This window comes from Ochotona curzoniae, unplaced genomic scaffold, assembly GCF_017591425.1.
Source record: "Ochotona curzoniae isolate NIBS_2020 unplaced genomic scaffold, NIBS_Ocur_1.0 scaffold_3208, whole genome shotgun sequence".
NCBI lineage: Eukaryota > Metazoa > Chordata > Mammalia > Lagomorpha > Ochotonidae > Ochotona > Ochotona curzoniae.
Window position 1 is genome coordinate 2,668,147 of NW_024467106.1, and position 16,144 is coordinate 2,684,290.

General features: G+C 50.1%; 1 protein-coding gene across 7 annotated transcripts in view; it reads left to right on the forward strand.

The window, feature by feature from the left end:
* Window positions 1-237: 237 nt before the first annotated feature.
* SETX (senataxin) overlaps window positions 238-16,144 on the forward strand; it is a 59,831-nt gene continuing 43,924 nt past the window's right edge. Inside the window, exons 1-7 of one of the 7 annotated variants that reach the window (XM_040963737.1) lie at window positions 238-388; window positions 841-960; window positions 2,221-3,387; window positions 6,533-6,743; window positions 7,167-7,276; window positions 13,456-13,675; window positions 14,337-14,456. In XM_040963737.1, the coding sequence (XP_040819671.1) occupies window positions 3,079-3,387; window positions 6,533-6,743; window positions 7,167-7,276; window positions 13,456-13,675; window positions 14,337-14,456 (970 nt within the window). In that variant the 5' untranslated portion in view covers window positions 238-388; window positions 841-960; window positions 2,221-3,078. Of the gene's footprint in view, window positions 961-2,220; window positions 3,388-6,532; window positions 6,744-7,166; window positions 7,277-13,455; window positions 13,676-14,336; window positions 14,457-16,144 lie in introns of those variants that run through there. The other 6 variants (XM_040963736.1, XM_040963738.1, XM_040963741.1 and 3 more) reach the window with 6 other exon arrangements.

A 16,144-nucleotide genomic window follows, 5' to 3' on the forward strand; every position in this document is an offset into this window, starting at 1 on the left:
AGAATCGGCGCGGGGGCGGGGCCGAGGGCGGCCGTATCGGCGCGGGGGCGGGGCCGAGGGCGGCCGTATCGGCGCGGGGGCGGGGCCGAGGGCGGTGTCGTCCGCGCGGGGTCAGGGCCTAGGCCGGCCGTATCGGCGCGGGGGCGGGGACTAGGCGTCGAGTCCGCGCGGGGGCGGGGCCAGGGAGAGGGCGTGCGCGGGGGCGGGGCCTGGGGCTCGGAGGCCGCGGGCGGAAGTACGGGCCCGCGGCCGGGCATGGAGGTGGGCTAGCGCCTGTTTCTGATCTGAAGCGGCGGAGCCGAGCGTCGCGCTCCCGCCGCAGCCTGTGCTTGGGCAGTGCCGGCGCAGCGGGCTCGTGCGGGAGTGCCGGGAACAACCGTCGCGGCCCGTGAGTCCCGGCGAGTGGGGGCAGGGCGGCGCGGGCCTGCCCTCCCTTGGAAGGGTCGCGGCGGCGGCGGCGGCGGGCCGGCTGTGTTTTCTGCTAGGGACCCGGTTCCTGCCGCCTCGTGTGAGCGCCTTTGCGTGTAGCACCTGTTTAGCTCCCTTGCGGCAGAAAGAGCTGTCCACACCGCCCCGCGGCCCTTTCTTGCGTGAGTCGGGGTTGTCGGCGTGGCCTCCGGCCGGCCCGGCGCTCTCCAGACGGGATGGCGCGCGGACAGGGGCTCCGGGCCTGGTCCGCCCGCTCCGGCCTGCTGCTGGGCGGAAGAGCCCGGCGTGTGGAGCGGTTTGTTGCGGGGCGGAGCCGGGCAGCTGATGGGCTGGACCGCCCACCGCCCGGCCTCAGCTTGCTGCGGACCCTGACAGCATCAGAGCGTTGTCTGAGCTCAGCTCTGTCTTTAGTTTCAGAAATGCGCTTTTGGGCCCTGAGTGTGCGTGATTGTGAGCGCACCCCTGCCCTGGAGCATCAGTAACCCAGCGCGCTCACGAAGAGGAACGCTTCTCTGTAGGCTGGTTACCCAGGTAAGGATTTTTTTTAAAAAAAGCACTTTTAAGTCACTTGATCTGAGCAAACTGGTATAAAAGAGAACAGTTTCTTGGGACTTGGGGAGAGGTTGGGGCTAGTGACAGGGGTTCAGTGCTGCGGACAGGGTCCTGGGGAGGGAGAGGCAGTGACCACAGGCGACATGGAACACTGGCCACTTGACGCTGCAGAGTCTCCTCATCTCCACCTTTCTGAGATCTGAGGTGAGTGTGATGCTGTGAGGAATGTTAAATTATAGTAGAAATCAAACCCATGAACTAACCCGCTAACTAGGTACCACGGCAGGAGCTAGAGGTGAGCCTTACCTGGAGAGGCCTGGGCCAAGGTCTGGAATAGAGGGTGAGTGCAACGCACCCGGTGCATTCCCAAAAATACAGTTGTAATTCTCTCCAAGTGTGAAATGTATTAATATGCTGCGATGCTAACTCTGAGAGGAAGCAGGGTTACATGCCGTGTTAGGACTGCCCTAGGAGCGTACGCTGTCCAGGTAATGCTCACCCCCAGTAGTCTTAAGCAGAGGAGGTGGGAGAGCTAGAGGCGAGGGCAGGGAGCAGCAGGTAGGGGGCCAAGATAGTGGGCATCTGCAGGGACCCTGCGGGACAGTTGCTCAGCTGGCTCACAGAGGGACCGGTTGTCTTAGGTGCCTGGCACTGCTGTGATGCCACCGTGAGCCAGGGGACCCTCATGCTCCCTCCAGGGACCGTAGAACAAGTAGGCAAGGTATGTGCGAGTATAGCATACACGGTGAAACGCAGGGTCGTGTCTCCTAATTGGGCTGTAAGGTGAGATGACAGTGAGATAAGCTGGGACTGCTACAGATGCTCAGGGCTCAAGGGACTGGTGGCTCAGAGGTGCCACCTGCTTCCTCGTGCGGTGTGGTACCTCTGCTGTACCTTCCTGTCCCTTGCAGACTTGGGCTGCCATGCTGTGACCAGGCAGTGGAGCGGAGGCTGGAGGGGTTCAAGGCAGTTGGTAGAGGTGCCGTCGAGGTGGGGGTCTCACGCGCCAGTCAAGCTGAGTGGGGGAAGAGGGAGCGAGCACAGTTTGCAGGTTTCTCCTGCGTTGGCAGCGTTGTTCTTGGGCCGGCCGACAGAGGACAGGCAGTGGATGGGACAGGGCTCCCTGGGAGGGCCACGTGCGAGAGGGAAGGAGAGCCAGATCATGCATTTGCTGGTTTGCTCCCCAGGTGGTCCCAGTGGCCAGAGCTGAGCTGCTCTGAAACCAGAAGTTTCTTCCAGGTCTCTCCCAGGGGCCCCGCCAGGCTACAAACTGAGAGCTGGATCAAAGTGGAGAAGCCGGGAGGCGAACCTGCACCCACAGGGGATGCCGATGCGGCTTCCTGTCATCACTTGTCTGCAATGCTGGGCCAGGCTGCCCTGAAGTGGTTGGGTAACAGCTAATTGAACCTGCATCAAGAGCTTCGCATACCTTCTCAGCCAGGAAAGCTTCTGGGGAGGGCCTGGTTAAACCAGTGGCTTGAATCCTGTCACCCAGGGAAGGCGTGTTGAGTGCAGATGTCAGCAGGCTCAGGGCGGGTCTGTGACAACTTTGATGTTTATGCAAGCCACAGCGGAAGGGGAGCTGGGGTGGAGGAAATGCCAGAGCAGCCTGCCATTGCCCCTGTTCCCTTTTGAGTTTTCTAGCAGAGGACCAGAAAGTCGGTAAGAAGTAAGTGTTCAGCTTGGTAGCAGTAGGTCATCGTGCACAGAGAGCAGTGGGTGATGGCGGAGTCTCTCACTCACGCACACACGCAGCAAGGCGGGGGAAGGTTTCCAGGAGTATTTGGTTGTGCAAGTTGTTCTTTATGGGCTCCGTGTTTGCAGCATCTGGCCTGGTGTCTGGGGATCTGAAGGTTTCTTGAATGTTTCCCTCATTGCTAGAAACACTTCAATATCTGTACTTTGAAAACCCTGACGAGTGTCTCGCGGCATTTCTTGTCAGATTTGTGTAGCTTTTTGCTTTCTTCACAGCATAGCTATGTACTACTTTATGATGTTTATTATTAGCAAAATGGCTTGTTGATGTTTTCTGTGTGTCAAAGGTTAAGTTTTGCACTATTTTCTGAGGTTAGTGATTGCTGAGGTGGCCAGCAGGACATGCTGGCAGTGGAGGCACTGTCTGAGGTCCAGGTCACGGTCACCAGACCAGACGACACCCGCTTTCCATGCAGCGCAGGCTGGAGGGTGGCTCTTGGTTCACTCCAGCTGTCTTCCTCTTCCAGGGACAGAATGAGCACGTGCTGCTGGTGCACGCCCGGTGGCTTATCCACCGTCGACTTCCTGAAGCGCTATGCTGCCAAGGCTCCGCCTGATGACTTCCACACAGCTGAGGAAGACCTGTGCTACTGCTTGGAGTGTGTGGCCGAGTACCACAGGGCCAGGGACGAGCTGCCTTTCTTGCATGAGGTACTCGGTGCGGGTGACTGGGAGAGTCAGACTGACCTGTCAGAAGCCGGGAGCCCCGCTCACGGTTCCCGGGACATGTGGAACAGCAGGGTGGGATGCTGATATCTTCCACATTCTGGTGTAAAACAGCTGAACTAAGTGGAGCCATGTGGGTATTTTTGCTGCTTTGTCAGTGCATTTGTGAATGTTGTGTTCTTGTGTCTGAGTGGCTTTGAGGCTTTTAAAAATGACAGCATTTTTCATTTTTTAGTGGGTAAATAATACAAACCTGCAAGGGCAGGCTTACCTGTTTTTTAAATATATATTTTTCCTGGAAAGTCAGTTATACAGAGAGGAAGATCTTCCGTCCAATGATTCACTCCCAAAGTGACTGCAACGGCTGGAGAAGAGCCTATCCGAAGCTAGGACCCAGGAGCCTCTTCTGGGTCTCCCACGCAGGTGCAGGGTCCCAAGGCTTTGGGCCGTCCTTGACTGCTTTCCCAGGCCACAGGCAGGGAGCTGGATGGGAAGTGGAGCAACCGAATACGAACCAGTTCTCATATGGGATCCCAGTGCATGCAAGGCAAGGATTTTAGCCACTGAGCCATCATGCCCAGGACAGGCATATTTTTTTATTTTTTATTTTTTTAAAATTTTTATTGGAAAGGCGGATATACAGAGAGGAGAGACAGAGAGGAAGATCTTCCATCCAGTGATTCACTTTCCAGTTGACCACCACAGCCAGTGCTGCGCTGACTGGAAGCCAGGAGCCAGGAGCCTCCTCTGGGTCTCCCATGCAGGTACAGGGTCCCAAGGCTTTGGGCCGTCCTGGACTGCTTTCCTAGGCCACCAGCAGGCAGCTGGATGGGAAGCAGGGCTGCCGGGATTAGAACCTGTGCCCGTATGGGATCCTGGCGCGTACAAGGTGAGGACTTTAGCGCTAGGCCACGGTGCCAGGCCCGACAGGCCTATTTTATAGTCATCAAACTGAAGTGAGAGATAAAATCCTGAATGTGTGGCTCTGAGAAGTTTGTTTAGTTTATTTTCTTGGGGAAAGAACACGGATAGAGCTATGGATCTGTGCTGAGAAACTTGAAAAGTTTTTAAGATATATTTATTTTTTAATTGGAAAGCAAATTTACAGGGAGAAGTAGAAATAAATCAATGTTCCATCTGCTGGTTTGTTCCCAGGTGGCCACAACGGCTGGAGCTGAGTCAATCTAGAACTAGGAGCCTCTCCCAGCTTCCCCATGCAGGTGCTGGGTCCCAAGGACCTGGGTCTTCTTCCAATGCTTTCCTAGGCTATAAGCAGGGAGCTGAATGGAAAGTGGAGCAGCCAGGAAACGAACTTGACCTCTGTATGGGGTCCTGGTGCTTGCAGACAAAGCATTATTAGTCTTTTAACTGAGCTACTGTGCCATGCCTGAAACTTGAATCTTACGAAATTTCCTGGTTATGTGGCCGTGTAACATCCTCGCTGTGGAGCTGGTGCTGTGGCCTTGCAGGTTAAGTCACTGTGATGCCGTCATCCTCTGTGGGGAACAGTTGGAATCCTAGTTGCTCCACTTCCAATTCAGCTCCCTACTACTGGCTTCAGTGTAATTATTGTGGCCATTAAAAAGTGTACCATTGGGGCCTGGTGCGATGGCGCAGTGGTTAAGGTCCTCGCCTTGCACCCCTGGGATCCCATATGGGCGCTGGTTCTAATCCCGGCAGCCCCGCTTCCCATCCAGCTCCCTGCTTGTGGCCTGGGAAAGCAGTCGAGGTCGGCCCAAAGCCTTGGGACCCTGCACCTGTGTGGAGACCCGCAAGAGGCTCCTGGCTTCAGATTGGCTTGGCTCTAAGCCAATGTGGCTATTCAGGCAGTGAGCCAGCAGATGGAAGATGTTTCTCTCTGTATATTTTTCTATAAATCTGCCTTTCCAACAAAAATAAATAAAATTTTAAATGACTCAAAGACAGAGAATAGTGCACTTTTATTTTTTTAAGATTTATTTTACTTTTATTGGAAAGGCGGATATACAGAAAGGAGAGACAGAGAGAAGAAGATCTTCTGTCCAATGATTCACTCCCCAAGTGAGCGCAACGGCCGATGCTATGCTGATCTGAAGCCAGGAGCCTCTTCTGGGTCTCCAACGTGGGTGCAGGATCCCAAAGCTTTGGGCCGTCATCAGCTGCTTTCCCAGGCCACAGCAGGAGCTGGATGGGAAGCGGGGCCGCCGGGATTAGAACCAGCGCGCATACGGGATCCCGGGCGTGCAAGGCGAGGACCTTAACCACTGTGCCACTGCGCCGGGCCCGGCGCTGTGAATGTTGATAGGATAAGACAGTGTTGGGTTATCACACTTACTGACTTGGTGGAGAGTAGGACCAGGATTTGAGACGACTGACTCCAGTTCGGAAAGACATTCTGTGGATGAAATGCTATCGCAGAGTGCTGCTCTGGGCAAGTTTTCATGAAGGAAGGGGGTGTCAGGGCAGCAGTGGCAGTGTTGTGACTGTCGCAGCCAGCAGCTTGCCGCCTGCCAGCAGGAGTGGTTCGGACTGAAGGTTCAGATGGTGCGTGGCGTCTCTTGGGCGCATGCCCACACCTTATTCTTTAGATTGCGCTGTTGCACACTTCCCGAGGGCGCAGTGTACTCAGGGGCTGGGAAAAGAAAAGCTCATGTGACCCTGCGACTTTTTCTTTGTAAAGTTCATTTTTGTTTATTTGAAGGACAGATGAGTGGGGTAGACAGAAATGGTCGGTCTGCTGGATCACTTCCCCAGTGTCTGCAGCAGCGTGGGCTGGGCCGGGCAGAGCCTGGAGCCTGAAACGCAGTCTGGGGTCTCCCCAAGTAGTGACAGGGACCCTGGGATTTGAGTCACCATGAGCTGACAATCAGGGTGCCTGGTAGCAGCAAATTGGATTGGAAGGAGAGGTGAGACTGCGTGCCATGCACTTTGAGGTGAGTGTGCCCTGCTCTGCTGTGCCACCTGCCCTCGGCTTGTTTTTTGTTTTGGAGTTCACTTTATTGTTACGGTCTGGCACCAAACACAACACGAGCAAGGTGTCTGTGTGTGATGGCTATCGCGTCTTTGAGCTTAGGAAAACCTTTCCTAGAGTGACTGACATCTGGTGTACTGTGTTAGGATACAGCACACTGTCCGTTTTCTTTCTCTGTAGGTTTTATGGGAATTAGAAACCTTACGTCTTATAAACCATTTTGAAAAATCGATGAAGGCAGAAATTGGAGACAATGATGAATTATATATAGTGGACAACAATGGCGAAGCTCAGCTGTTCGACTTCTCTGGCCAGGATTTTGAAAACAAGCTTCGTGTTCCTCTTCTTGAGATCCTGAAATACCCTTACCTGCTTCTGCATGAGCGTGTTAGTGAGTACCTGGGCTCTTTCTCAAGGATGACGTGCTGAGAGGTTAGCTTCATCTGCATTGGGATTGGTCTGCTGCAATAGTTACAATATTACAGTAGTTAATAATAGGTAACGTTTCTTCCCAACTCTTTTTTTCTTCCCATTGTAATTGAAATTTTCAATGAAAGAAGAAGGAGCGATCATGTGAGCAGTGTGCCCACCCCGCAGGTTGTGCCTTTGTCTGGGTCTTGCTGTGTTGCACCTTCAGGGGATTGCTCTTCTTGGGGTGTCCCTAGCAGAGCTCAGCGTGGCACTGGGGGGGAGGGGACCAGAGCAGTGTGTGTTGCTGGGAGACATCTTTCCAAAGGACCCAGCATCAGAGGGTGTTTCATAACCAGTCAGGATTTATGTATTTGATTTGCTGCTTTTTTATTTTTCTGTTTAGATGAATTGTGTGTTGAAGCACTTTGTCGCATGGAACAGGCCAACTGCTCCTTTCAGGTTTTTGACAAACATCCGGGGATCTATTTGTTTTTGGTTCATCCCAATGAAATGGTGAGTGTGATGAGTGTTGGTCAGTGGAAGAATGTATTTTATCTTTGTACGTATAGGTAACTTAGACAAATATTTTTCTAAAATTTTTATTTGAAAGGCAAAGTTACAGAGAAAAGGAGAGATAGGTCTTCCGTCTGCTGGTTCACAGTGCAGAGGGCCACGTGGCTGGTGCTGAGCTGATCTGAAGGCAGGAGTTTCTTATGGGGATGCCACGTAGGTGCAGGAGCCCAAGCCTTCAGAACCGTGTCCAAAGTGGAGCCTGCTGGGGCTTGAACCAGTGCCCATATAGATGCTGGTGCTCCAGGCTAAGGGTTAGCCTACTACTACGCCACAGCGGCGGCCCAGTGATGAATATTTTTAATAAAAGTTTTTGTGGGACCAGCGCGGTGGCCTAGTGGCTAAAGTCCTCGTCTTGAATGCACCACGATCCCATATGGGTGCCGATTCTAATCCTGCCAGCCCCACTTCCCCTCCAGCTCCCTGCTTGTGGCCTGGGAAAGCAGTCGAGGACGGCCCAAAGCCTTGGGACCCTGTACCCATGTGGGAGACCTGAAAGAGCTCCTGGCTCCTGGCTTTGGGTTGGCTCAGCTCCGGCCGTTCTGGCCACTTGGGGAGTGAATCATCGGATGGAAGATATTCCTCGCTGTCTGTCCTCCTCTGCGTATCTGACTTTGCAGTAAAAAAAAAAAAAAGAATCTTTAAAAAAATGTTTTTGCTGTGTATTTTGTTTAAAATATTTGCTGTTTTTTTCTCATTTTAAAATTACTGCAGCTAAGTAGAAGGTGTTGTGGGCTCTGTGGGGGGGGAGAGTACTTGGTAGCACGTGAAGGTTTAGCATGAACGAAAACAAAATAATAAAACAAAAACAAGAAGGTTGAGCATAAGATAAATGCAAATGAGGAGGAATTTGATTTCTTTTAGCATCTTAGCTAAAGGACGACTCTTCTTGATTTTTGTACCTGCCTGCTCTCATGGAAGTACCAGATGAAATATCTGAAAATATATAAACTGGATTAGGGAAAGGGGACCTGGGACGATTCTAAGTGCCCAAATGCAGATGGACCAGCAGGGAGCCCCGCAGCGGGTCTTGCACGGGGTGGGCTGTGTGCAGGTACCCTGCCCCCAGCATCCACATGCCCGAGGCTAGGGGCTGTCCTGGCACTCTAGCTTCCTGCTGTGGCAGGTCCCCTGGCAGGCAGTGGCGTGAGACCTCCGCTGCCTGAAAGACCTCGCTGCCCGTGCGGGTCAGCCCTGCCGCTGTGTGCGTTTGGAGAGCCGGCAGAGGGGAGCTCTTTGTCTCTCTGCCCCTCAGGTACGTACATGTGTTCAAAAGATTGGAAAAAAGACATATTGAAAGCAACCAAGAATACGCTAGTGGAAATTTTTGTGAAGACAGTAGTGAATTTTTTTCCTTATCTAACATATAAGATAGAGAAAACAATTCTGAAAAGACAGAAGTCAAAAGGGATAGTGACACCCCGTAAAAGCCAACTTCCTGTGGGCCAGGAATAGAACAGAAGCAAGCATGGAGGAGTTGCAAGATGTGAAAAATGTGATATTTAGAATAAAGGCTTTAGGAGACAGAATAAATAATATAATAGGAAATTATTGAATTATTGAATTATTGGATTACATTGAGCAGATTCCTAAGAAGAGAAAGATAAATAGAAAATATATAAAGAAAAGCTATGAGGTGTTAAGGATATAAGTAGTAATATTAACGTAGAAATCCCGGAATAGGGAGCTGGAGCTAACATGTAGTGGACTAAGCCTCTATCTGCAGTGCTGACATTCTATACGGATGCTGGCTCTCGTCTTGATTGCTCCACTTTCACTCCAGCTTCCTGCTATGGCAGTGAAGGATGGCTCAGGTCCTTGTGCTCTGCATCCATGTGGGAGACACGAAAGAGGCTCCTGGCTTTAGCTGGGCACAGCTCTGGGGCATGTGCCATTTGAGGAGTGAACCAGTGGATGGAAGATCTGTCTGTCTCTTAACTCTGCCTTTCAAATGGGAAAAAAAAAATTCTGTTAAAAAAAAACTCAAAAGAAAAGGTCAAGATGAGGAAATAGTGGAGAAACATGTAAATACATTTTTTTCAATAATCATTTTGCCCAATACATTTCTTGAAACTTAGAGAGTAGTGTGCTGCTTTTAAGGACCTGTCTAGTATGTCAAGAGAATGAAAACCTATAGTAAGAATAATGAAAATACTATCAAAGCTGAGAAGCTCCTCTTAGGAAATGATGACACATGAAGACACAGAATCCAAGCATTTGCCCAGCAGTGAGGGCTCTGCTCGGGACACCCGTTCCCAAGGTGAAGTGTCTGCACCCTGGCTGCAGCGGGTGACGCCAGGCAGTGGCTTCCCTGCCTCCCGTGGGGACCTGGCTGCCCGGTCCAGGTGGCTCAGGGCGTGTAAGGAGTGCTTCAGCAGATGCGAGCTCTCTGTGTCTTTCTCCTTTTCAAATTCATTATTTTGAGAACAGAAGGATTAGATTGACACAGGATAGTAAGGGTCCAGTTGGATTCAAGAAGATGATCAAGGAGAGGACGTGAGCTGCTACACTATCACGCCACGCCCTAGGCCCACGTTATCTTTTAATTTTGATTTTGCATGAACTTTTTTTTTTTTTTTTACAATCTTTACATAGTTAATTTGGGTAAAAAGGTTCAAAGGCTATAGGAAAGTGGGTAAGATTATTATTTCCATATTGTTTCCTTCATGTATCTGAGGTAAAGGGGGATATTAAGGGAGAAGTCCCACCTGGTTTCCCACCCACCCCTAGTCCCGCATGTGGGGCATGCTCTGAGATACTCGCTCAAGTGGTTTCGATAGTTCAACAGTTACGAATCACTGCCAGTCTCGCCTCTCCAAACACGATGAGGTCGTTGAAAAATCCATTAATTGACATTGTCCATCATAGCGTCTCTATTTGCCTGGTATTTTGTTGCCAACCTATAGCTGAGGTGGTTGATTAACTTGTTCCATCTTCTGTCCTTTTATGGTTAGGGTTCTGAGTTCAACATTTCAATTGGGGAGATCCCCAAAGAAACTTCGTCTGAGGTGTTCCCAGACCAGATTCTTGTATGCACCAGCAAGTACAGGGCCCAGCACAGTCCATGCCCCCATCAGCTGGTAGTTGCAATTGCTGGGTTAGTTCTGTTTTCAGCCCTGCCTTCCACTGGAACCAATGGGTGTTGCAGTCCAGACTGGTTCTGCACAGCGCATACTCGGCCCTCGCATAAACCAGTGGGAGCTGCAGCCTGGTGAGAGCGACCCACAATAACCCCCACCAGGCCCGCCCCTACCCGGTTTTTTCCAGTATGTGTAGCAGACCAGTCCAATCTGTCCCACATCCCCCTTAGCTCTCGTATGTGGCAATTGGCATTGAAGCTTAGACCATCTAACCAGCTCAACAATCAAGCCCCTCACGGGTGTTGTTGAGTGCCTCTCTGTCTAGCTACCCCAGCCCCTGTCCTAGTTTTCATGCCCTCCCATGGGAGTGGTAACCCAAGAAGGGGGAACCCACTATTTCCCTCCCAGGTCTCTCACTCCCATAGTGTGCACTTCCCAGGTGGTTCTGCAGTTTAATTTGACAGAATTACCCCCTACCCCCCAGTGCCAGTTTCTACCAGCTGATGCTGCGGCTATGCCCAAACAACCCTCGCCCACTGATTGTAGATTGCACCAGTAGGAATAATCAGCCCAGCCTGACTTTTCCCTGATCTAGTCCACGTGAGGCGTACAGGTGTTATAGCCCTGCTTAGTCTGGTCTGCCCCCATCCCAGTTCATGCTCTCCAGTGGGAGTAGCTGTCTAGCAGGGGAACCACCCATTATTCCCCTGCTGGCTCTGCCCCCTCCCTTCCTGGTTCTCACGTGTGCTGGATGGGCACTGCAGTCACATCCAGTACAGGTACCCTCACCCTGGCATTCTGTATTGTGGACTGGTTTTTATCGCGGCTGAACCTGGCTCGACCCTCACTCTCTTCTGGTGCTTGGATTTGCCAGTGATGACGTGAACTGATTCAGCCTGGTCTGCCCCCGATCCATGCCTAATGTATGCCAGTGGGAAACGTCTTGTGACCTACTATGGGCAGTTTCCATTCATGCTTCTTGCGCTTACCCGCAGGGTCTGTGTCCTGCCAGAGGAGTTGCCCAGGCTACTCCATCAGAACCTCTCCCAATGCCAGATTTTTGAAGTACCCCTTGCATACATATAAAAAGTTGATAGTACACTTAGAATGAACTTGGAAACAACACCGGTGCCAGTTAGTGAGTACAGGAAAGCAGAGAGAGAGCAAGCGAGAGAGAGAGCAAGAGAGGCAGGCCACAGCTGTCCTGAGACTATTGGCCAAGGTTGCTCAGATCAGGGCTTTCACTTGGCTTGTTAGTGGCTTTCAGCTGAGGAGCTGGAGTGAAACCCTTGCGTAAAACAGAACTGGTAGGACTATCCCTCAAAAAATAAAAGAAATAAATTCACAGGTGGACGGAGACAACAGTGTGTCTTTGATATCTGAGTGTGGAAAGGGCAGTCCTGAACGTCTCCCAAGCTGTCCTGAGACTTGGCTGTTGGCCCTGCTCGTGCGTCCCTCCCAGGAGCGCCTTGCAAAGGCTCTGCAGAGGGACACAGGCTCAGCTGAGTCCTTGTCAGAGGCCCGCAGGTGTGTGTGGGTAGGGGTCCCTGTGAGAAGGGATTATACTCTCAGAACTTTCTGAGTTTTGAATTTTGAGAATTAGAATTATACAGCAGATGTTGTTTATAAAATGTGTGTACATTTATATATAAAAAGTGATATGTAAAAGAAGTACTTGAAAACCACCATTACAAGACCAGCCATCTATATTTTTTAAAGATTGAACTAGGATACTTAAAAAAAAAGATTAGGTGGATTAATGACTTAAATGTGACTAAACACACTTGGGAGACAACTGAGCAGGTTACGGAATGTACCTCAGTCGGCCGAAGACGTGAGGGGTGGAAAATGCTCAGGCGAAGGTGGGATCTAGATGGGAGAGCTGACAGGTGCACCTGCACGCTGTCTGGGAGAGCAGGGCGTCGGGAGGGTGGGTGGGCTTCGGACCCCGCCTGGAGCAGGACTGCTAGGCCCTCAGGACGGTCGGAGGAGAGATTGCCAGCATTTTGCTAGGTCACAGGAGCGCCTGCTCACTTGGGTCAAGGGTTCTCATAGCATTTATTCAGGCCGACCGTATTTCAGATACGATTTTGAGTACTATTGGCACAGTTAAAATGATAGTAATGCCTTACTACCATATTTCCCATCAGTGTTTAAATAAGTGCAAATGATTGTGTCATAAGTGGTCTGTTAGGGCTGCTTTCAATCGAGATTAAAGATCTACACATTACATTAATTACTACTTCATACATGTTTTACTTACTTTTTTTTTTTTAAAGATTTATTTTATTTTTTATTGGAAAGGCGGATATACAGAGAGGAGAGACAGAGAGAGGAAGATCTTCCTTCCGATGATTCACTCCCCAAGTGAGCGCAACGGCCGATGCTATGCCAGTCCGAAGCCAGGAGCCTCTTCCAGGTCTCCCACACGGGTGCAGGATCCCAAGGCTTTGGGCCGTCCTCTACTGCTTTCCCGGGCCACAGGCAGGAGCTGGATGGGAAGAGGGGCTGCCGGGATTAGAACCAGAGGCCATATGGGATCCCGGGCGTGCAAGGCGAGGACCTTAACCACTGCACCACCACGCCGGGCCCTTTACTTACTTTTAAAAAATTATTTTTATTGGAAAGACAGATTTACAGAGAGAGGGGAAATAGGAAGATCTTTTCAAAGATTGGTTGAAAGAGTAACAGAGAAGGTTAGAGAACTCTTCTAGTCTGTGATTCACTCGCCAGATGACTGATGGTCAGTGCTGGGCCGGGTTGAGGCCAGGAGCTCATCCAGGTCTCCCACGTGTGTGCAGGGGCCAGAGCACTTGGGTCGTCTTCTGCTGCTTTTCCCAGGCCATTAGCAGGGAGCAGCCAGGGTCAAACTGGCCATGCTTGTGGTTTGTTGACATCTCAGCAACTTGAGCTGCCACACCACAATGCTTGCCCCCTCTTTTAGCCTTGAAATGTGCAGAGAATCCTGTTTTTATCCGTCTGGTTGCTGTATGTAGACCATTGCTTGTCGAGTGAAGTAATGAACATTGTTTCCACCTTTAGGTTCGACGCTGGGCTATCCTGACTGCAAGAAATCTGGGAAAAGTGGACAGAGATGATTACTATGACTTACAGGAGGTTTTAACTTGCCTTTTTAAAGTCATTGAGTTGGGGCTTTTAGAAAGTCCCGACATTTATACTTCTTCTGTTCTTGAAAAGGGCAAACTGATTCTTCTGCCTTCACACATGTATGATACTACCAACTACAAAAACTACTGGCTAGGTGAGTGCTGTGTGCCGTGTGTCGGTCAGAGCGTCCCGAGAAGGACGGCAGCTCCGCCGACTGGCTCCGTAGATCCCGAGTTCTCAGTTCTAGTCATTGATCCATTGCATTTCTTATTATTGTTTATATTAGCAAACTCCTGAAGAAGAAAAACCACTGTCAAAGGAATCTTCTGTGAGAACCAGTCTTAGTGTAGAAAAATATTAGTAAATCGTTGACATAAATGGAGTTTAACCATTAATAGCCTCTTCATTGCGTTAGGTGTTGGTAGGCAGTGATAGTGACACTGTTTACAAGTTCTTTGTGTATTGACTCAAAGCAGGTCTCCCTTGCTTTTACTGATTCCAGTTCAGGAGCGTGGGTCATGTTGGAGTAACTTGTTCTTTGCCAGTGCTACGTGGAGTATGGTATATCTTAAGATTGAAATCATTTTAGTTTCGTTGAAATGCAAGTTATGTGATAATCCAAGCTAGAATTGCTTCCTCTTTTCCATTGGAGTAAGCCTAAAGCCCCGATTGGGGGCAGTTGTGTGTATGTGACTCAGACTTAAATGTTTGAGGAACTGGTTTTTGTTTTAGTGGCACATTCCTGCCTTAATCAGAGAAGGCACTGGACTCCTGTTAACTTTGTTAGTTCAGGGAAGCTGTGGCTGGTTTTACAGGGATTTGCATGTTGCTGACCATTCTTGAAGAGCAAGCCATGGACTCACTGCTGTTGGGGTCAGACAAACAAAACGACTTTATGCAATCAATACTTCACACCATGGAAAGACAATCAGATGGTAAGAAAGTCTGCTTGACACCTGTCTTTGTGTACTATGATGATGCACTTTAAAAGGCTGGTGTCACCTTTTACTTTATTCTTTTTTCTTTGTCTTTATTTGTCTTTTTTTAAATTAATTTTGGTGTCACCTTTTGAATTGAGGTGTATTGTAGAAGAAAAGAGTTGACTTTTTATGCTTCAGGACACACATTCAAACTTTACTTTAGAAAGAATCTTCAGACTTTAATTGAATACCATCCTTTTATGAGAGGTGCTGAAGCCTGGAAGTCAACATTTTCATATCTAAAAAAGTAAGAGGCTGAATGAAGTTCAACCTGTGGAAGAACCTTCGGGAACAAGGCAGAATTCAGCGTTACATGGCAAGCCTCTCCGGCCCAGGATTCCCCATTGCTTCCTTTGCTCCGTGAGTCCCAGGGCTGCATTGTGCGCAGGAACCATCAGCCACAGATGACATGTTCAGTCTCGCCAATCCTGTCCCAAGGCTGATCCTGTCCCGGAGCCACATGGGCCAGGTGGCTTAATGTTTTAGACAATGCAGGTGGAGACCATTTCCATCGTCAGAACATTCTCTCGGACCTTGCTGCTTTAGGTGGCGTGGAAGAGAAAGCCGCAGGTTATGGTCATGTGTGTTAACTGCGGAACCCCATTCCCATCCTCCTCTGCTGGATGTTGCTATCAGGCTGTTCATGGAAGATTTCCACTTAAATAAATCAATACATTTTTCTAGTCTTTAGGAAGGAATGAATCACTAAAGATTAAACATGTTAACTGTCTTCCAGCAGCTTAAGTATAAACTCATTTGTGGGAAACTTTAAACGAAAATATTAGTGTAAAACTTTTTCTTTTTTTTTTTTAAGATTTATTTATTTCTATGGGAAAGTCAGATTTATAGAGAAAAGGAGAGAGAGAAAGATTTTCCATCTGCTGATTCACTTCCCAAGTGGCCGCAATGGCTGGAGCTGAGCCGATCCAAAGCCCGGAGCCAGGAGCCTTTTTTTTGGTTTTGTTTTGTTTTGTTTTGTTTTGGTTCTCCCATGCAGGTCCAGCGTCCCAAGGCTCTGGGCCATGTCTCTTGCTTTCCCAGGCCAGTAGCAGGGAGCTGGATCGAAGTAGAGCATCCAGGGCATGAACTGCCGTGTGTATTTGGTGCTGCCACTTGCAGGCAGAGGATTAGCTAGTAGAGTCCCTGCCCCGGCCCTGGGGATGGTCTGTTCTATATGTTAGCTATTGTTACCACAGACCCAGGACACCAGACACCACAAGGCATGAGAAGTCCTTTATTTCTATAGGGGGAGGCGGCTGCGGGAAAGGAAGGCAGGAAGCAGAGACTCTGCATGAGGGGGCAAGAAAGAGAGAGAGCATGCAGAGAGACGGAGAGAGCACCAGGAGAGGAGAAGGAAGAGCACCTGGGGGGTGTCGGGGATTGGCGATGGGGCTGTGGGTGGATAGCACTGAGAGCTGCCCCAGGGCATTGGCGGAGCAGGGAATCCTGAAGTACAGGGTTTGGTGCATAGTGCAGCTTAAACCGAAAGGGTGTAAAGTGGGGCCCTGAGGAGGTCAAGACATGGGGAAAGCAGGTGTCTAAGGTGGTGCCTGGCTTAAGGAGCCGTGTCAGTCTTCCAGGCCACTGTTGAGTCATTCCTTAATAGGCTGAGCTGGGAGTCTGTGGTCAGAGGCGTGTACTGA